Source organism: Marmota monax, unplaced genomic scaffold (genome assembly GCF_021218885.2).
Source record: "Marmota monax isolate L192 unplaced genomic scaffold, Marmota_monax_Labrador192_F-V1.1 WCK01_AAM20220418_F8-fsc00056, whole genome shotgun sequence".
Taxonomy (NCBI): domain Eukaryota; kingdom Metazoa; phylum Chordata; class Mammalia; order Rodentia; family Sciuridae; genus Marmota; species Marmota monax.
Window position 1 is genome coordinate 733,915 of NW_026695212.1, and position 21,981 is coordinate 755,895.

General features: G+C 36.5%; 1 protein-coding gene across 1 annotated transcript; it reads right to left on the minus strand.

Annotated features, from left to right (window-relative positions):
- Window positions 1-1,040: 1,040 nt before the first annotated feature.
- On the minus strand, window positions 1,041-9,668 carry Avpr1a (arginine vasopressin receptor 1A). Its single transcript, XM_046430699.2, has 2 exons — window positions 8,069-9,668; window positions 1,041-5,714 (listed from the first exon to the last, which is right to left on the minus strand). The coding sequence occupies exons 1-2, from the start codon at window positions 9,039-9,041 to the stop codon at window positions 5,431-5,433; spliced, it is 1,257 nt and encodes a 418-aa protein (XP_046286655.1). The 5' UTR covers window positions 9,042-9,668; the 3' UTR covers window positions 1,041-5,430.
- Window positions 9,669-21,981: the final 12,313 nt, after the last annotated feature.

The following is a 21,981-nucleotide window of genomic DNA, read 5'->3' on the forward strand; positions in this document are numbered from 1 at the left end:
TGCTTCTTATTTCAGTCAGCTTGGGATTTCTGTTGCCCACAACCTGCTTCCCTTGTGCTCAAGCATAAGAATAAAGAGCCTTGCTCCTGTGCCAATATGCTTTTATCTGATTCTTTTGCACCCACAGAATCCATAATGACAGGTGGGATTGATTTATTCATTTTGGGTGGGGAGGAGATAATAAATATACACATTGACTTAACTTCTTCTGAAGTCCCACCAGTGGGTTGTGCTTAGGGACAAGTGCTCCTCACTCTGGTGGTGACAAGGCCTTTCCGTTAGGATTACATGTGGGCTTATCTGTAAAATCACTTTTTTTTCTTAAAAAAACCAAGATATAAAATAGGTGTCCAGATCCATTAAAATATCTTTTCTAAGATCATCAATAGATGGCAGAAAATCTGGGGATCATAGATTTTAGAGAAATATGCAGTGGTAGAAATCCTTTTTATTTTTAGTCATTTATAATAAGTCTGTTAAAATAACCGTGGTATTTTAAAATAGAGACTTGAAATTCCCTCTCCTTCATTCTGGGCAATCACTGCTCCTAGACTTTAAGCAAAACCCTAAATTAGCTTTTTGCCCATGGTGCTGGCATTCAACTTATTTTTTAAAAAGTTAGACAATTTAAGTTGAAAGCTAATGTAATTTAAAATTATTAACTCACAGGGAAAAGCATTCTAATTTTAAAGACTCTAAAATGAGGAGATTCTTGATTTTTTGATCCCCCTGATTTCTTGCCAATTTCAATCAATAAAAGAATGGAGATGACATCTTAAGGGCTGGGGAGCACACATGGCCTTTGCTAAATCTGATTATTGATTTTTTTCTCAACTGTAATTTATTGAATATAGTTTTAAAGTTCCTCTTAGTCTTGCTACAGTCAACTTAAATAACACAAACATTTTTGTGCTCAAATACAAACCTATCACTGTGTACCAATTATAAAACACGTCTTTTTCTTTTTTCAAAATTGTCATAATTAACTTGCAATATATTTCATTGTCAAACTAAGTTGTAAAAGAATTATTTAAAACAACTCTGAAATTAATTTTTATTTATAGGAGCCAATACATGATAAAATTAAGGAATAATACATTTGTTATTACAGTATAGTACAAGTCACTGTAAAGTAAGTCACTTTTTTTCTTGTCAAGCACAGATATTAAATGTAAGCACAAAACATTTCAACATTCAAAACTAGCAACTTTCTTACAGGAATAAGGGAAATTATCACAGAATATGTTAAAGTCAGAAATCTCATGATATAAAAACAATTATACTTGTGTATGGAAATGCTATTTTTATATTAATAATAATTCTATCATTTTCTCTTAATTCTTCTGAATTTGTTAATTTGACCCAAGAACACAAAAATATTTAGTTCTTTCTATGATACTTTGTTTTTATTTTTTATTTACAACATAAATCAACATAAAAAGATACATTTGTGTACGTATATTACATAATTTTTTAAAAAAAAGGACTGGCAAATTTTGTCTCTGGTAGAACACTGGCTTAGCATGTGTGAGGACCTAGGTTAGATACTGAACACCACACACAAAAAAAACCCAAAATTAAACACCAACATAAAAACAATGGCATTTGATTTTTAGCTCTAATAACATATGTTTTTGATGCTGGCATACTACAGATCGTATGCATATCGTTATTTATAATAATTTAGTGTATCTAAAATTGTTTTAGAATAAAATTCTTTAAATACCTGTGTGTACAAAGGAACCACACAATTTGTGATTCAACCCATGTAGATTGTTCTGGAAAATAGCTTTCGACTGCAGAGTCTTTAAATTTTGACTCAAATTGTCTAAGGTCAAATTCGTTTTGTAATATTTATTGTGCTTTGTTACTCATGATTCCAGATGTTGCACTGAGTGTCAGTGAGAGGGCCACAGGGAATGGGGCAAGGAAACAGCTGCTGCTTCTGCATATTTGGAATGGCATCTTAGAGGCCCTGCCTGGGGTTTGTTCTTAATATGGCTACTGTCTCCAGTAGGAGGATCCACAAGGCCCCTGTTAATAGGAGAAGTAACAGAAACCTGAAGGATTAGGCTCAATTTCTTCCTAGATGACACTTTAATTATGCTTTAGGTAGAGTCAACCTTGAAGGCCGTAATTTAAAGCTCCTGGTGCCCAAATAAATTACAAAATTATATATTTTAGGGTATGAAAACCAAAACTTTAACCAAATCGGATTACTTTGTGCAATAACAGTTGAAAGTTGTGGTTTCTTAATCATCAGAGGTCGCCCAGTCTAGGAACTCAAATAAATTTGGGATGGTTCTGTGCTTTGTTAAGAAATTTGATTTTTTTCCTCTTCGTTCCTTCATTCAATCATGGTATAAGGCTCCTTTGATGGTGTTAGAAACTCTGTAGGTCAAGTGTGTAATTAACTCAAAAATTTTACTAATTTCCTTTGCAGTTATATCCTAAATGAACTTTCAAAATAAAAACCAAGGAGTTTACATTTTAAAAGACATGCTCCCAAGTCAACCTATTAAGTACTGAATGTAAATTTTAAAATGTTTCTTTTTCATCAATTAATGTATATCAAATGTGTAATAGACCCTATCAATCACATTCCTGATGCCTATATAAATAAGTTAATGTGTATACTTGCAGGGACTTTCCACAGATTACCGTACAAAGTAAAATAAGGTGACACATGCATTTATTCTTGACTGTAAGCCTCCATTTGGTATAATGTTTCAGGTCTTTGGTGGAGAAGAGGAAAACTTCCCTTCCCAGAACACTTTCAGCTCATTGCCTGGTTTCCTTTATTATGAAACAGACAGGCAGGATAATTATTCCAATCTGGATAATTGTTTTGAATTATATGAATGCCATTTCTGGGTATATAACATTAAGAAGGTGTAGCACTAAACAGCTGCTTTTCTGCCTAAACCACAGAGGTGATGACCATATATTTGCATATTGAAGAATAAGCAAGCAGGTCTTCTTGTGTCTCTCTAGACCATTTCCCACTGTCTAATCTCCTGATGCATTTAAAAAGAGAAAACACAGGTGAGAAGATTGATACGTACCTTATTTGAGAGATGCTTCCAGAAATAAGGTCAAATGGAATTGTTTTACTTGGCGGTACATATCAACATTTTGAAACAGACCCTACTACAAGAGCCAAAAGGTTGTTTTTTTACAAATGGATTTAGAAAAAGTGGAATCATCTTTGTTCCACTCTAAAAGACTTTAGTTTTTGAATTATCAAAGAAAAAATTTTAACGTGGCTATCCACCATACAAGGGAGAGTTACAACTATGCTGCTCTAATCCGAGTAATAAAGCAGTGATTAATTTAGCCGAGGGCGTATGTTGAAGAGATATACGCCTTTTAAGAGAAATATTTGTTACTTTCATTCAAGGTGATTTCTTTTTTGTTTTACTTGTTAATGAATTAATTTTTTGGTGCTGGGGATTGAGCTGGGCATTGTGCATGCTGTATAAATGCTGCATCAACGAGCTACCTCCCCAGAACCCTTTGTTATTTTTTAAAAAAAAAGAACTCTAAAGGGATAATCTCGACAGCATATTTTTATGCATCATTTGGATACATTTTTTAAGCACATCAATGAAGGGCTGAGAATTTAGAAAGATAAGAGAATGAAAAGGAGTGAAGTAGTTCATGCCAGGTTACAGCAGTGCCATCCAGTCCATGGTCTCTTATCTACAAAGTTAAAAAAAGAAATCCAGTAATACTATTAAAAGTAACTATTACGTCTTCTAAGAGATGCAAAATATTTATTAATGAATGTATCCTCAAATCAGTGCACGATCTCTAAGAAGGAGTCAGACAAAAGAGCTAGAAAAAAAAAAACAGTAATGAAAAATGCAATACCAATGGCCAAGGAGTGTTGTAATTTATCTCTATTTAGAATTGAACCAAACTGATGTTCTTAGCTGGCTTTGCTTTACCTGCATTCAAAGGAAAGCAAGTTCTATCCTTGCATTGGAAAACTTTAGCCATGCAGAAGTCTGGCTGAGTGGCTGCTGGCAATGCCTTCCAATGAATCAGCAGATCTATATTTAAATTTTAGGATTTTATATCCCAGATGTAAAACCAACTAATTTTGGTTAATAAAAAATAAGCAGGAATAAAGAACTATGAAATTCTGAATGTCTCGAGAGTATTAAAAAAACAAACAAACACCTGTAGTGTAAGTATAGCACTTTACAGGGTGTGAAGCTATTTCACACATTTGATTTCATTTAATTCTCAAAGCAACCCTGTGAGGTGTTATCAATGCCATTGTACAGCCAAGGAGACAGAGGCTTGATGTGTTTTTAAATAACATACATTTAATAATAAAGGAATACAGATGAGGAGTAGAGCAGTTAGTTCTCTTTCCATCTGTATCCCAACCTTTACCCCCATCCCTAACCTCTTCTCTATTCAGAAACTGTTAGGTGCATGGGAGATTGGAAGGAAAGAACAGACCTTTGTAATTAAACATAGTGGGAGGCCCTTTATATCCTGAGCAACTCTCTAGCAGACTCGTATTTATGGATCCAGACTCACCAAACATGAAGATAACATCAGGTTAATATTCAGTATAGCACAGGACACTTTATAACACTGTCAAACAACGTTCTAGATAAAGTCTACAGCCTACTTTAGGCAATCTTTTCTACTCTGCTATGAAATTTGGCATTCCTCATACATATTCTGGCTTGAAAACAATCTTACAGCGGGAGGAAAAAGATACTTCCAGCTTGTCCACAACTTTTTCTCTGTCAACATCCTAGTAATTATGATTTTCAGAGCCATTAAAAGGTGAGGAAAATAAAAGAAGGCACTGCCAGTTATCAAGTTATCATTTTGAAACTCAGAGTGATTTATAGCTCCCAACAGAACTTTCTCCTTTTCACTCAGAACTGGCTACCTCCTGCTCAATAAGCCCTGTTCCTCAATCCTCTCCAAGGCCTCATCTTCAGGACCCCATTTGGGGCTGTATTTTATGATGCATAAATTGATTTTTTGATGGAATCATGATTCTCTGAAGTCTCCTCTAAATGATGAGCCCACTTTGTTCAGAAATTCTATGACTTTTAAACCAATCAAGTCTTACTTATGTCAGAAATTAAAAGAAACCCATAGTAAAAATACAAAGTCAGGTTGGTTACGATTTGACCTTTAAAAACATAACTTCTGTTATTTCTGGAAATCAGGCCGACAGATTTTAGTATGGTGTGTTTTCACTAACTTTCTGTATAAAATAATTCATGGTTTTGAGCCATAGCAATGTGTAAAATACAACTAGAAACAAAAGTCTTGTACCCAACCAGTTGATTTTTGCTTATCTCACATAAGCCTGTTTGTTCTCATGATTTCTAGATGGATTCAGTAATGGACCAAAAAGTCAATTACAAGAGCCAGGCAGCATGAACTTGGGGCTCAGGTTGGAACAGGAATAAATTTGATGGACTTGGAAGATTTAGGTGAGTCCTTCCATGTACCGGTACTATTTGTTGGGCTTCGGTTGTTAGAATAAGAAGTCTGTCTTCTGCTCATACTGTCGGTATCTTTGTTGAATTTTTGCTTCATGTGGTGGCAGCATGGAAAGCTTTGGACACAGTCTTGCAGGAGATGGCCACTAAAAAACATGTATATCCAGGGATTGCAGCAACTATTCAAGGAAGCCAGTAATGCCGTGATGGTAGTGGAAGGGTTTTCTGAATCTGTATGAAAAATATAAAATGAGATTATTTCAATAGTCAAAGCAAGAAATTAAGCATCAGATAAACTCATTTTTCTATTGATTAAGAAGGAAAGAAATGTTAGGGGTTAGTATAGAAAGTGACATTTTATTTATCAGTCAGGGAACTGGGTAGTATTTAGAAATGGCTTATTATAAAATATTTTTGTAAGTAAAATGCCTCAAAACTAATGCAAAAAGTTTAAAACCACTACTAAAATATTAAATAGGATGAATGGGAATTTCAAGATGATAAAGCTATGAAATAATTCATTAAAATATTTTTGTACTTTATACTAGCTTGAGTATGTACTAATAGACACAGCATTCACACAATAGCAACAATTTGAATAAATTTCAAGACAACAATAATGTATATCAAATTGTATTCTTCCTAATAATTCAAGTAACATTATGACATTATAAGACCATGTTTAGTAGTTTAAAGTTTTACATATTGAATACATTCTTGTAATGTGAAAACAATATATGAGAGAATAGTTTAAATAGATCCTTGAAGAATGCAAGCTTTAGTTATTTTTTAATGGATAATTAGAATTTTCATTTGATTTTTAAAAATAAAATCATCTTTTTGGCTCAATTAAATTATATTAAGAAGGTTGAATTAAAAAATTTCAATAGGCTTCTGAAGCACTTTATATTAATTAGCAGCGGTAAATTACATGAACATTATGAGCTTTCACAGTGATACTATTGTACTGATAATATACTTTTTTCTAAAAATAAGAATAATTAGTAAGCACAGACTTTCCCTTGATTGGCATATACAAACTTGGGTCTTCCTGCTGTTTATTGCCAGAATAAGTTACAGATTAGTTGATAACTTTCTGCTAGATGCTGCTATTGGAGATGATCATGAACCATGGCTGACTGTATTTAAAAAGAGTAAAAATCACCAACAAATCCATGCATGAGTGAAAAATTATTTTAGTAATTGTGTATAAATCTCAATAAAGCAATAATTACACATCAGGTTAAATTTGGCAATATTAGAGGCTTCTGAGACTAAGCAAAACAGGAAATGGTAAATAAAAGTTAAGTGTGTTGTATTTTTCATTATTGGTGGTTAGAAATATTTATTTAAATTAAATTTACACTCAAATGTTTTATTTGCATATAAGACTCATAAAATATATCATATATACTTCCTACCTCAATCCTTAAAAAACAGATGGCTCCACCCAATGCCTATATCCTGACTTCAGTTGTTATAAGAAATATTTCTGTAATATGTTTGGTTTCAAAATTTTTTTTTCCTTTTTAAAAGAAAACATTTTTCAATATGCCAAACTAAATAATATTCCTTTTGGGAAATCCTGATGAAACCAATCTCTCTAGTTTGTGAAGGAATTAAAATCAAACATGCCAGTAGGTGTAGGGAACACTGTCAGAAAATCATTGCAACTCTGTGGAGTAAATAGCTGTATGGTCAAATTAGTGCTGAAAGACTAAAGAATATGTCTAACAAATTAAGTTATTAATAATCCTACTTGGAAATACCAGGAAATAGAAAGTAATTAAGTTAGAAAAAGTTTTAAAGATTATGTCAAGGAAAAGAACATGAACTAATTGCCAACTTAGAATTCTTGACTTCTTAAGAATCTTTTACCAGCTTTCTCCCAAAAAAAAATATATATATATATATATCTTTGCCCTTAGGGAATTTCTATAAAAGTTTTATATTAATTGTGATACTTTTCATGATCTAACGAAAAACAGTTGTGGTCCTAAAAATGCTTTTCTGAATCCAATAGCCTTGAAAGCAGGATGTGTACACAGCCTTTAGTGATTTAGCAAAAGGTCATTGTTCTGTTTTGAAGTTAGTGGGTGATTAGGACACAGTTCCTGGATTTATGGTCTTAATACCATCATTGTACGCTACAAATGCTGATTCCTTGGCCTCATTGTAGAGATATCGAATTATAGTGTCTGGAGTGGAGACCCTAGGAATTGGCATTTTTTTTCTTGTGTTTAATTTTATATTTATCTGAAGGACTGGGTTTTTATATGCTCCAACAGTAGGTACGCAGGTCCATGTCTCACTTTTTTCTTTTTTTTTAGTTTCACATAATTTTCACATGTCATTAGAAAGTCATTCTTCCTCTAAAATGTTTTTTAGACTTTGTATTTTTGACAGTTTCCCCCAAGATGTAATTTTTGTGGATGCCGAAGTTTAAGCATTGTTTAGAGGACAGTATGGAAAGAAATACTTTCCCTCTCTCCCCTCCCCTCCCTCTCTCTCTTTCCCTCTCTCTGTCTCTATCTCACACACACACAGACACACACACCACTGGCCTCCACTGTGTCAGCACCTACCGGTCCAGATGAACTTTTCATCCCAGACCGACCACATCTGGATGATGAAGAAAGGAGCCCAGCAGAGGATGTAAGCCGTCACAATCACAAAAGTCATCTTTACGGTGCGAATCTTGGCGCGGGAAATGGTCTTCACACTGCTGACACAGGGCGCTACCAGAATCCCCTTATGGAGGGCGTCCTCCGCGCCGCTTGCGCCCTTGCTTTGGCGCGACGCGGTCTTTCCGCGGATGTTGCGCCAGATGTGGTAGCAGATGAAGCCGTAGCAGGTACCTAAGATGACCACGGGAGCCACGAAGATGCCGCTTGTCATCCAGGTCACATAGGCTCGGGTGCCCCAGGGCTGAATGAAGGTGGCCCAGCAGTCTTGAGCTTTGGTAACATTGTTCACCTCGATCATGGAGAAGATGAAGTACTGTGGCGTGCTCAGCACGAAGCTCAGTACCCAAGAGGCAGCGATCATGAAGCGCGAGCGGCGTGCCGGCTGCTGCAGAGTCTTGAGCGGGTGGCACACCGCAATGTAGCGGTCTGCGGTCATTACTACCAGCATGTAAGCCGACGCGAACATGGCGAACACTTGCAGGTGTTTCACCACGCGACACAGCCAGTCGGGTCCGCGGAAACGGTAGGTTATGTCCCAGCACAGCTGCGGTAACACCTGGAAGAAGGCGACAGCTAGGTCGGCCAGGCTGAGGTGTCGGATGAAGAGGTGCATGCGGGACGTCTTGCGCGGTGTGCGGTGTAGCGCCAGAAGCACGCTGCTGTTGCCTAGCACGGCCACCACGAAAGTCACCGCCAGCACCGCGATCTCCAGCTTGGCCAGTTCCTCATTGCGCCGGTCTCCTGGGGGACTTCCGCCACCTTCCCCAAGCGCATCTACTTCCTGGCTCGTGTTGGCACTATCGGCAGCCAGAGGCCACCACGAACTGGAGTTGCCCAGCGGTCCCGCGTCGGCGCCTCTGGAGAAACGCATGCTGTCTATACAGCGCTTTTGAGACCCGGGGCAGCGCAGGGAGCTCCTTTCTCACCTCGGGGGACTTGGGTTTTTTTTTTCCCCAAGGGCGCTGTCCTTCCAAGCTCCGGGCTCGCGGGGCCCTTCAATCCTCCCGCACGCTAGCACTTGTCCACTGAGTAGCTCTGGGTCCGGTGCTACAGTCCTTCTCCTTGCTCTGCCTTTTCCAAACTCCTGTAAAGGTGCGCTCCGAGCTTCTGAAAGCGCTGGGGCCAGAACTCAATGATTAATGCAGAGGTTGATTCCCCGGGACGCGCTTCCTCTCGCCCTAGTGGCTGGAGACTGTTCTTGCCTCACTCCAACTTCCCTCCTTTCGTTGGCGATTTGTCCTCTTTGCATCATTGCTGCAGGGGTGGGGCTGGGAGACCCGAGGATCCTTTGATTTAATAGGAGGAATCAAGGCGATCTCTCTCGTTCAAAAACTTGGAGAACCGGGTCTTGCCTTTTCGAGGCTCGTCACCGTTTCCTTAAGCTTCTTTCACCGGCCACCTTAAACCCACATTTGATTCAGCAGGCGAGTAAGCGCTATATCTGGAAATCTCAGGTCTATGCAACCGCGCGCTGGCTCAAGCACCTACCTGAACTTGGCGCTAAACCCCACGTCCTCCAGTCGGAGTTTTTCTCGGCTCACTGATCTTATCCCTAGGCAGCTAGTCTGGCTAATTTTATTCCCGTGGCAGTTTTGCTCCCGCCTCCCCACTCCACTCTGTCTGGTAACAACCTTGTGACTTAAAGGATGCATTCTTCTCAATGGGACTTGGTGCCAGCTGTTACTGTCTTGGTTTGCTAGAGGGAAGGACACAGTCATTAGTAGTGAAGGGAAAGGAGCATCTTCTGATTTTCCAGCTTCTGTGTAGGACATGGGGCCTAGGGAGTTTTCTCTAAACTAGATTCCAGAGAGCTTCTATGGGAAAGCCGGATTCCCACTGAGGGGATGGCGGAAATTGGGCTGCTGTAGTCCATGGAGACTTCATTTGTTTAATACTGGATCCTGCAGACTTCTCTGTTCTCTTCTGAAGGCTAAAGAACAGCTGCCAATCAACATCCACCCTGGCAGTGCTGTCCAGGGCAGAGGAGAGAAAAACCTCCAGGCTTCCGTTCTCAGGGGTGAGAAAGAGGAAATCTTGAAGCAGAAAACACGCTCTAGGAAAAAACACAGAAAACACCACCTACTTCTATTAGTTACTCTGGACAACTATTGCTCTGCTGCGGGGGTAGGAGAGAGAGGACCCAGAGGTAGACATACACATACCTTCAGCTGTTTTAGCTTTGGTGAAGGTATGTTAGGAAAAACAGCAAGGGGGAGCTGTTTCCGGCTATTTTCAGAAGGAAAAAGAAAAGAAACACTTTTATGGGGTGATTTACTATGTAGATTCATGAACATGATAGTCGTAGAACGTTTGTGTGTTGTGGCCGTAGTATACATTTGATTGTCTCAGAAAAATTTCACCATTTGTGAAATGCAGGCAGATAAATGAAAATATTTTTATTCTCAGTCATAATTCTACTTTGCTATCTGCTTCTTGCAGGCAGACTCCCTAGGGTTGTCACATAAAGAGTGCTGGACTCGATATGGGAAGTCCTGTTTCATTGTGGTTATTAAGCCTGGGACCATGCATCTTAAAAATGGTAATAAAATTATCTGTCATTCTTACTTATGGAGCTACTTAGAGAATCTAACGAGTCAGTATTCTGTGTGGGAATATGCTCTGAAGACAAAAATTTGTGTTGCATGGGCTTATTTTCTCCAAGATATCCAGGAAGCAAAAAAAAAAAAAAATTAAAATGGTTTAGGAATTATTATAAGTAAAAGATTTCCAGAGCACTTGTTTGGAAATTATTTTTCAAGCAATCAGGTTATAGTCTTTGACTCAGAGATATGACCTTCTTTTAAGTCACAAATTACTTTATTAGTTCTCCTTATGAAAAATAATGTGGACTGACTCTAGGTCCCTGGGTGTTGCAAAAGAGGTTCATTATCCAGAGCTTCTCAATTTTATAGGTCTTGGGCCTACACATGTGAATTTTAGGTTACATGGGTGAGGGGAATCTGCATTCCCGAGTCACCAAAGTTTCTTTAGGTGTTCTTAGTCCAGACAGATGGTGTGTGGCCTCTCAGATAATCATGTATCTGTGTCAGGCAGTTTTACCCAATAACTAAACTATATCCAAATACCCGGTTTATGACAATAACTAGGTTGCATCAGTGGATATAATTGGAAGGTATTATTATTCAGCAATAATATTATCAATTACTCATATATGTCTTTATGTGTGTATATGGATGTGTATTCTAATGTATGTAGGTATCTATGCATGTATAATTCTGTTGGGTGTCATCAGGTCTAAAAATCAGGGAAAAAAAGTGTTGCAGATTCCAGAACAAGATCTTCTTTCAATTCATATAGTTAAGAATATTATCTTAATTTTACTGGTTCCATATTCAAATGAAAGCAAGACTATCAAAATACAGATCCGCTATTCATGTACTTCACTGAACTTGCTGTGAAAGTTCCCCAGGTTAAAAGAATTGTGATGTTAAAATGTGAAAAGAACACAATATTTTCTATGTCTTCTTGTGCTTTTTTTTTTTAGCCTATTTGGCATTTACTCTGTATTTTTTGTATTATTAAGACTTTTTCCCTCTTACTTTCCATAGATGTTAGTTAATATATTTTGAGGATTAGATGATGAAATTATGCATACGTATCCTGGAGTAATCATCTCTTTCATTTGCTGGTCTTTCTTTCTCCATTTTATAATTCCAGATATTTAAGAAGTATTTCAGCTAATAGAAACAGCTACCTTTACTTACTAGCTGTGTGACTGTTTGAATCTTCGAGCTTCGGTTTTCCCATGTGTAAAATCTTAGTGATAAACTATAATGCAGTTACTGAAAGGATTATATAAAAGTTTGTTTAAGGTTTTGGCATTCCATGAGTGTTCAAAATATTAATTTCTTTTAAAAAATATTATCTATATGAATATATATTAACTGCTATTTTGCCATTGAAGTTTTTCCTTCTAGTTAAAGCAGCATATCCCCAACTTTCTTAAGTGTAATAGAAAATATCAGTAGATTTTCAATGAAAAGAGTCCCATGTTCAAATACAGGGAAGAAGGGCTGTGTATATGCATCCCATTCCTGTTCTGGAAATTTGTTCATGAAAAGGATTTGAAAAAACTTCAGAAAAGAAGACTATTGAATGCTGTTTATTAATGTATCCCAAAGTTAATTGTGGAAAACCTCCATCTTTTAATTTTCCCCATGGAACAGGGATGAACATATCATAGGACAAGGGACATGGTTTGAGTAGCACCAAGTAAAGAGACTTGGTGTCTTAAATAATTGAGGATCACCTCCAGACTTAGTCAAGTCAGAAAATTGGAGGTTTGAGTCACATTTAACCTACTCTCCCACAGGCAGGGAAGCCCAATGTCAATAAGTTACAATTAGCCTATCATATTACTTTCTGGACTTCTCATAGATACTATTCAATATATCATATTTCCTCTCCTTAAACTCTCAGTTTTCTTTTCTGTCTTTACTTAGAAAAAGGAAGAAACTAGGCATTCTGCATTATCTACATATCCATTCTACATCTAGAGCTCACAATGACCCCCTTCCCTTTAATTTATATTAATGCCACTATTGTTACAAGCCTGTAGTATGGTATTGATATTATTGCTTCTAGTAAATGAATGAATATTTGTTGTACCTCTCTGTCCTGGATCTTGAGCTGCCTACATAGAAGGATATAATAGTGGCTATTGTTTATTAAGCACAATGTTTCAGGCACAGTCATACATGCCTTACAAATATTATTTCACTTAATCCTCCCAATGATGCTGTGAAGGATATAGTGTTATTATTTCAGAGGCAGAGAGAGTGTAACTAGCCAGCCTCAGGTGAAACAGCTGACCAATGGTAGAAGCAGAATTTGAACAAAAGCAGCTGTCTCCAGCAGCATTTATAATGTCAACCAGTGCACTGTACTGCTGTCTGTAAGCCTCATGCTCCTAGATCTCAGACTTGTATAGACCACATGATTGGCCATTTTCTGTTCCATCTATATATAATATCCTCTTAATTAAGTCTAGGGGATCTTCTGGGATTTGCATTGCTTCTTTCATATCTTTACTTTGCTCTTTGCCAAGCCAATTATAGGGCAATAATAGTTGAAGTAGTAATGAGAATAATAGATAATACAAACATTTACTAACATTGATTAAATTTCATGAGCTAAGTACCTTAAATTCATTATTTCAATTAATCTTTAATACTTAAAATTGTGTGTAGGGGTGCAGGGTATAGTTATATTTAATCTCACTTTACAGAATAAAACAAGTTTGCAGAGGTTAAATTGCAAGCCTCCAGTGACTGAGGGGGTCTCACATGTAGGTCCATTTGAAATGAACTTGGTTATAACTGCTATGGCCCAGTGCCTTCCATGCACATCATGAACACACCCAACACACCTTTGCAGAATTCATTAATAAGTATTGAAATGGAAACTTCCTTCTGGGAGTGTTGAATGAATGTAGGATTCATAAAGTGCTTAGTGACTGGATAAATTAAGAAAGAATTTTTGAAGAGCTGTCTTTGAGCACCTAAATTCCATCGTATATTTCTGAAGGAAGGGATCACCATTTATATTTGAAAAGGATTTAAATAATTCTGGTCATCTTTCTGCACTGAGAATCCTAGACTGGTAAGTTTATTTGATTTAAAAAAGTATCCACTGAATGAGCTTTTTTTTTTTTTTTTTTTTAAAGGAAAACACACACATACACACCCACACACTGAATTCCAAACATGTGTTGCAAGTCAAGCAGGGGAAAACATCAGATCTTCATTATAGTACTATTCACTCCAGAGGGTAAAATTAAAAAGGAAAACTGTGTTCAGTCCTATTTATGGAGCTTTATTTTCTTATGTGATCAAGCTGCCTTACATATTGAAGTGCAGAGCTATGACATTAAAGGGAGGCTACCATATTCAACAAAATTTAAATATTGATGTTGATGAAAAGTTACAATCTCTTCACTTGTATAAAACAAACAAAAAATCATTCATAAGTTACAATTACAGTATTAGTAGAAAAAAATCACTCCAAAGGAAAAGATTTCCAAAATTAGTGTTCTTGTATCATATGTTTAGAAAATCCACTTGCATATAAAATTATGATTGACTTATTTCAAGTTTTTAAAATTCTGAATGCTTGATTTTATGACTTTTGCCCCTAATAAGTTAATATTCATTTGGATTTTCTTCATTCTTATAAAATGTGATTGCTATTCTGTCTAGAATTTGATAATCATCAGAACTCATTGTTTTAACCCACTGGTGAATTGGACTCTACCTCTAAGCACTCATTAACTCCTTTTTTAGAAAAGGAAAATTTTCATTGACCAAAGGGTGCTAACATCAGGATTGAGGGTACTATCATAGTGGTTTGTTTGTTTGTCTGTTGTGAATACTATTTTTGTAACATAAACAAATATTTGTGTGCTTTTTTCGCTTCTCATTTTCCTCTGTGTTTAGGTTGGACTGGAGGTAGTTTACAAGAAATGAATTCTATTTCTGTTCTTTACCCTACTTCTACTCTCTGATCAGCCAGCTCACACTTTACAGATGCTACTAAGTTTCCAAAGCCTATTATGGAAAGGGTTGCATTTTTTTCTGTTAATATTTTCAATGATAATTACACATTTATAACTAATTTATCCCTGCATGAAGCAGGCATGCTGCTTGAGAAAAGGCTAAATTCATTTGAACTGCAACTTCAATGTATGTTTGAGAATCTCTAAGATTTAATTTCTCTAAATATATTTAGAATACGGATGTGAAATAGAATAGGTTTGAAGTATTGAAGGCTTTACCTCAGTATTCTCAAACAAACGTTTCCTTGAAAACATTCTTTGATTGTATGTAAGTCAAAAGGAAAAAAAACAACACTAAAGACAGCATCATTATAATTTCCTAAGTACTTTAAATCAAATGAGTAGGTTGTATTTCTTATTCATTCCTACCCTGAGCACACTAATAAAAAGGATGAATTAGCATGTACCTAGTAGTCAAAGAAGATTTACACTTTCCAGAATCTCTGTTTGACTTTGTATTTAAATAGCCAGTCCATCTCCCCTAGAACCTCGAAATGTGCATACCCATGTTTATAACAGCCAAAGGTCATAATAGTCAAACTATGGAATCAGCCTAAGTGTCTGTCAACAGATGAATGGATTAATATATATATATATAATAGAGTTTTATTCAGCCAAAGGAAAATGAGATTACTCCATATGCAGGAAAATGGATAGAACCAGAGACCATTACATTAAGTGAAATAAGCCAAACCCAGAAAATCAAGGGTCACATGTTTTCTCTCAGGTTTGGAAGCTAAAGAGGAAAAAGAAAAGTGTGGGTGATCACATGAAAAGCAAAGGGAGAAAAGAATGAGGGTGTGGGAGAAAGGGAGAGAAAGGAAGTGCTAAGGGGTGGATATTAGCCAAAGTACATTGTTATTTTATGTATACATTCTATAGGTAACAACAAATCCCACCATTATGTACAACTATAATGCACCAATAAAAAAAATGTGAGGGAGTGGGGGGACTCTCCAAAGGAGATCCCAGCTTGGCTAACATCTTGATTTTGGCCTTGTAAGGCCCTAGGCAGAGAAACCAGTTGGCTAATGCCAGACTTCTGACCTTTAGAACTCTGAACTTTTATGTAGCATTAAATCATTACATTTGTAGTTATTTGTCTTTCAGTAGTAAAAAAATTAAAATTTGTAAGAAACTTGTGGGAAACTTTGGTAATTAAGCATGATTATTAAAAATGAAGAAAATCATTTAAAAAGGAAAGAAAACTATAGTTTCCAAATTAGTTAAAGGCAGAAATAGAACGCAGTAAACTGCATCAAACCAACATAAGTCTGGGAAGGAGGAAGAATGCATAAAGCAAACTTAGGAGCTACAAAAAGAAACACATCAGTGCTAAAAGAATGTAAGAATATTCTTATATTCTCTTAGCTTGTGACAGACTGAGTAGAAAAAAAATAGGAATATAAAAGATGAAAGAATAAGTTTAATAGCTATATCTAATTCATATGCCCTATCAAATTTGTATTTTAAGAACAGAGAATACGCCCTTTTTAAATACTCTTATGTAATAACAAAAATAAAAATAGTCCATAACTCACTCTCTGATTAATACACATTTAAACCAGAAATTATTAAAAGTACCAGAAAGCCAAGTATGCTAACCAACAGGATATTGGGGGCAGTGGGTACTGGGGATTGAACCCAGAGTTGCTTACCACTGAGTTACATCCACAACCCTTTTTATTTTTAATTTTGAGATAGGATCTCGCTAAATTGCTTAGGGCCTCACTAAATTGCTGAGGCTGGAAAATGGATAAACTTGCAATTCTCCTGCCTTAGCCTTTGAGCCTCTGGATTTATAGGTGTATACCACTGTGTCTGGCCCAACCAGATTTAAAACAAAGTAAAACTGAACAACTAAAAATGTCTTTGCAATCAAAGCTTGAGTCACAAGAAATTCATATAAAGCCATAGAACATCTAGGAAATATTATTACATATTACATTGTTGTATTACACCTAGTTGGCACTATTATTTTATAGATATTCTGCCAGTGTATATTCTGCCATATTTACATATTTATGTAAATGCATATAATTACAGAAATGTTCAGAAGATCATTTATAACATTAAATATTTATCTTAATCAGCAAGAATGGAAAATCAATGAATTAAAGTTTAAACATGCTGTGTTATAAGAAATGATGTAAATATAAAGACAGTAGAAATGTGAACTTGGAAAAAGCAGGAAGTAACAATAGATTAGAATAAAAAAAGAGTATAATAGTCAAACCCAAGCATTATCTTTTATTGAGGGAGAAGAGATAAAATAAACAAACTTTGGGACCTAAATTTTAAAAAAGAAAAGAAAAATGAGAACAAGAAAATTTAAAGTAATATGGATACTTAGGAAACCAAAGAAATCATATGAATTTCTAAAATATATACAGATTTTCAAAGGTCTGCACATTTGAAAACCTGGATAAATTGAATAATCCCAAGGAAAATATAATTTATCACATGGATACCTTTAGAGAGAGAAAATACAAGAAGACCAATTACTATACAATAAGTAGAGAAAATTATCAGACAGCCACTCCCTTAAATGCAGAAGTCCCAGAGGTTTTGTACACAGATTTTACCTAACTTTTAAGGAGATTTATTCTATGCTATTTAAAGTAGAGAAAAGTAGGAATGATTCTATATTTTTATAAATTGAGAAAAACAAGGATACTAAAACACAACAAAGCTCATTCACATGTGCACGTGCTCACGCACACACACACACACACACACATAAACAAACACACCCCTCAAACAAACTCAGTTATGACTATCAATTTAAAATACAAAATATCAATGAAAGTCAAAATAACTTTAAAAACTTTATGTCACTGAAGTAGAGATTACTCTAGGAATGCAAATATAATTCAATACTACTGAGAGGAAATGGAAACTGTAGGTAGGTGTAGGTGTGGCAAGGTTGGAATAAGTAGGTCCCTGGAAGTATGCCCTTTGGGACTCAATTTTTTTTCTTTCCTTCCTTCCTCCCTCCCTCCCTCCCTCCTTCCCCTCCTCCCTCCCTCCCTTCCTTCCTCCCTCCTTCCCCTCCTCCCTCCCTCCCCCTTCCTTCCTTCCTTCCTTCCTTTCTTCCTTCCTTCCTTTCTTTCTGTTTGTGAGGAGTACTAGGATTTGAACCCAGAGGCATTTTACCACCAAGCTACATCTCTAGCCCTTTTAATATTTTATTTTGAGACAGAGTATCACTAGGTTGCTTAGGGCTTCACTAGGTTTCTGAGTTCAACCTCAAACTTGCAATCCTCCTGTCTCAGCCTCCCAAGTCACTGGGATGACAGGCATATGCCACTGTGCACAGCCCTTGGATTATCTTGTCCCTGGCTCCTTGTTCTCTCTCTCTCTCTCTCTCTCTCTCTCTCTCTCTCTCTCTCTCTCTCTCTCTCTCTCTGTTTCCCTCCACCTTCCAGCTGCCATGAACTTTCCTCTACCACGCCCTTCCACCATGACGTTTTTCAGATGACAGTGGACTGTAACCTCTGAAACTGGACCAAAATAAACTTCTTTCTCAATAAATAAATAAATAAATAAAAATGTATTAATATACTTTTATCTTACTAATATACTTCCACACTAGTCCACTCAGGATACAAAAACAACCCAGTGATTTACACAGTAAAAGTTAATATGAAGAATTATGAAATTCTACTGAAAGACTAATTTACCATGTGTGGGGAACTCTGGAGAGCATGTTAGGGTGGCACAGTGTGCCCCAGGAAGGACAAATTTGCACATGGAGCCCTTTTCTCAAAGGAAGGACCCAGACCTCCCTGAAGAAGCTGTGGTTTCAGCTCCCCAAATGTCAGAGAAGCTCACTGTTTTTCCTGGACCATGCTTGGTCCACAGTTGCCCAGCAGTCACTTTGACTACTTGGAAATGTCTACTAAACTTGCAAAGCTATCAATAGTTGTCCCTACCACTGCCTTGGCTGACCAATCTGCAATTATATATTTCTTCATATGGTTGAGTCCTTTTACTATTTACTTTTCATCCCTTTTTAGCAGACTAATTTGATTCCAGATTTCTTAAGTCCACAATCCCAAATAAACATATACTTGGCCCTAGGTTTGCTTCTCATTCCATGCCTCAAATGTAATTGGTCTTACCTACTCTCAGGTTTGAGAAAGCATTTGACAAAATATAGCACCATTTCATGTTCAAAACACTAAAAAAACTAGGTATAGTAGGAACATACTTTAGCTATCTATGCTAATCCCAAGGCCAACATCATTCTAAATGGAGAAAAATTAGAAGCATTCCCTCTAAAAACTGGAATAAGACAAGGATGCCCTGTTCTACCACTTCTACTCAACATAGTCCTTGAAACTCTAGCCAGAGCAATTAGACAGGAGAAAGAAATTAAAGGGATACAAATAGGAAAAGAGGAACTCAAACTATCATTATTAGTTAATGACATGATTCTATACTTAGAGGATCCACCAGAAAACCTCTAGAATTAATAAATGAATTCAGCAAAGTAAAGCTCTGAGTTTGAGTGGGCATGTGGCTACTCAGCTATAGGCAAGCTGGATCAACATCTGCTACAAGATGTGGCCCTGTGATCAAGTTGGAGCCAAATGCACAGTAATGGAAGAGATATGAGCATCTGTGGTTATTTCCTTGAGGACAAAGATGTTTACTACAGATTTATTTTTCCCTACTCCACTTTCCTCTGACCCTCATAGTTGGAACTTTGGCTTCAAACACGAAGAGCAGGGCAACACTGTTTGACAGGATAATAAGATGGGAGGGATCTAAATCCAAGAATGATATGGAACAAGCTTACTCTTCTAGGTTATTTTATGAAAGAGCTTAAATTTATTTGAGACTTAGTATTTTTAGGACTTTGGTTTATTTAGTTGTTTAGCCTGTACTCTAATTAAATACCTAACAACACCTAAATTCATCTCTCCAAACCATACCTCTCTCCATTTCAAGACCTGCATATACAATTACTTACTCAGAATCCCTGCTTAGATTATATCTACTATGAGATTTATCCCCACATACTTCAAACTAAATATGTTTAGAACAGGATACATCTCTCCCCCACCAAATCTAGTTGCTAGCATTCTCTGTTTCAGCAAATGATAATACTACTCATCTGGATACACAAACTTAAAATACAATCATTTGGATATATATATATATATATATATATATATATATATATATATATATATATATTTCCTTTAAAGCAGAGTTTATATATAAACTCTGAGCTACATCTCCAGTTTATATATAAACTCTGCTTTAAAGGAAATAAGAAAATAGTATATTCTATGCCATAAGTGAATGACCATGTCCTGGGAGCAGGGATCCAAGTTACTCTGAAATGATATGTTTTCCCGTGGAAGAGGTCACATGAACTTTTTTAGCCACACAATAATGGAAGTCATAAGTTAATACATTTACCAAAAACATTGGCAGGGCATCAAGTAGGTGGGCCACAGTGAAATGGGGAAATCCCTCCTATAGTTTCAAATGTTATTTTTGAGCACTCTGAGTTTAAGGGTTGGAGATAACTTGAGGGCTGCCAAGTTATACTTTCCAAAAGTTTTACCTAGCAGCTGTTAGGTTAGGTACAGAGGTTGAAAGTACATGACTGTTAAAGGGTCTAAGATAGCTCATGATAACTTTGGCTTGTGACCTGCAACATTCCCTCTCTCCAAGGTCATGACATTCTACTCAGCCAAGGTCGAAGAGTCTATAGGATATTTAAGATTCTTCAGAGACTTTCAGCTCCACACTTCCATCCTCAGCATGAAATCAATTTCTGGGACCACTTCTTGCCCCCACTGTCACTTCATCTTTTACCTTCAAGACTATTTCTCAAAACTCATCTTCCCCCATTCATATGCTCATTCTTGGGGTTCTAGCCTTTGAATATACCAGATGTTTTCTAACCTCAGGCCTTCTTCTACCTATCATGCTATTCTTACCATGTCCCTCAGGTTAACACCTACTCACCTTCTTCAGAGAGATCCTCCTTGCCTACCTCCCATCTAACTAAAGTTCCTGTCTGGTACTGGAAGGTCATTTAATATATCTGTGATTTCCTTGATCCTCAAACCAATATTACTGGGGTTGAAACATCACTGGGGATAAACATCTCTTGGCCACAATAAATCTATTTTATGTACTTTTGGATTTGATTTGCTGAAGTTTCGTTCAGAAAATCTGCTTTTATATTCCTGAGAGATACTGACCAATTATGTAATTTTCTTTATTTTAAGTACTTTTCCTGGTTTTGGTATTGGCTGGACTCAGAATGAGTTAAAAGGATTCCCTTTGGGTCCATTTTCTAGAAGAAGTCGTATAAAACTGGTATAATTTCTCCCTTAAACATTTGGTGGAATTCACAAGAGAAGACATCTATCCCTGGAGTTTCCCTGAAAGGAATGATTTTTTTTTTACTACAATTTCAATTTCTTCAATATTTGTAGGTTTATTAGGTTAACTACTCTTGAGTGAGCTTTTGTAGTTTGTGTCTTTAAAGGAATTTGACCATTCTAACTTGTCAAAGATTATTAACATAAAGTTCTTTATAACCTCTGATGCCCCTGTATAATTTGTAGTGATTATATTTCTCTTTCATCCCTGGTATTCTTCATTTGTGTTTTCTTTCTTTTTTTTCCCCTGATCACTCGAGTTAGAGGATTACCAATTTATTGGTCTTCTCATATAACCATTGTATTTGTTGTTGCACTGAACATTTCTACAAACTTGGAGATCTAAAACCAACAAAAGTCTTACAGTTCCTTTGGGCCAGAAGTCTGGTTGTGGTGTAGCTGTGACATTGCTCAGAGTCTCCACAGGCTGAAATCAAAGTATTGCCTAGGTCTTTGATCTCACTTGAGGCTTGGGATTCTCTTCCAAATTCACTGATTGTCAGAATTCAACCAGGTCCCCATTTCCTTGCTAGCTACTGTCTGAGGTCATCCCAAGAACCTAACTGTGTGGCCTCCTACTTTCAGTCATGGTATCTAATCTCAAGGCCAGCAAGAGAGCATCTGCTGCTACTGCTTACCCTTTTAAGAGGTCATCTGGTTTTTATAGGTCCACCCTGAAAATCTCCCTTTTGATTAACTCAGACTCACCTAACTTCTTTGGGGACATCAATTACACTTTCAAAATCTTTTATTGTTATTATGTAAAATAACCACAAAAGACATATCTTATGCTATTTATGAGTCCTGCCCATATTTGAGGAAAGGGA

Excerpts from the sequence above, each read along its gene's own strand:
- Avpr1a (XM_046430699.2), bottom strand. The coding sequence starts at position 9,041 with ATGCGTTTCTCCAGAGGCGCCGACGCGGGACCGCTGGGCAACTCCAGT. Across the intron at positions 5,715-8,068 it reads TGAAAAGTTCATCTGGACCG|ATTCAGAAAACCCTTCCACT; the intron begins GTAGGTGCTGAC and ends TTTTTCATACAG.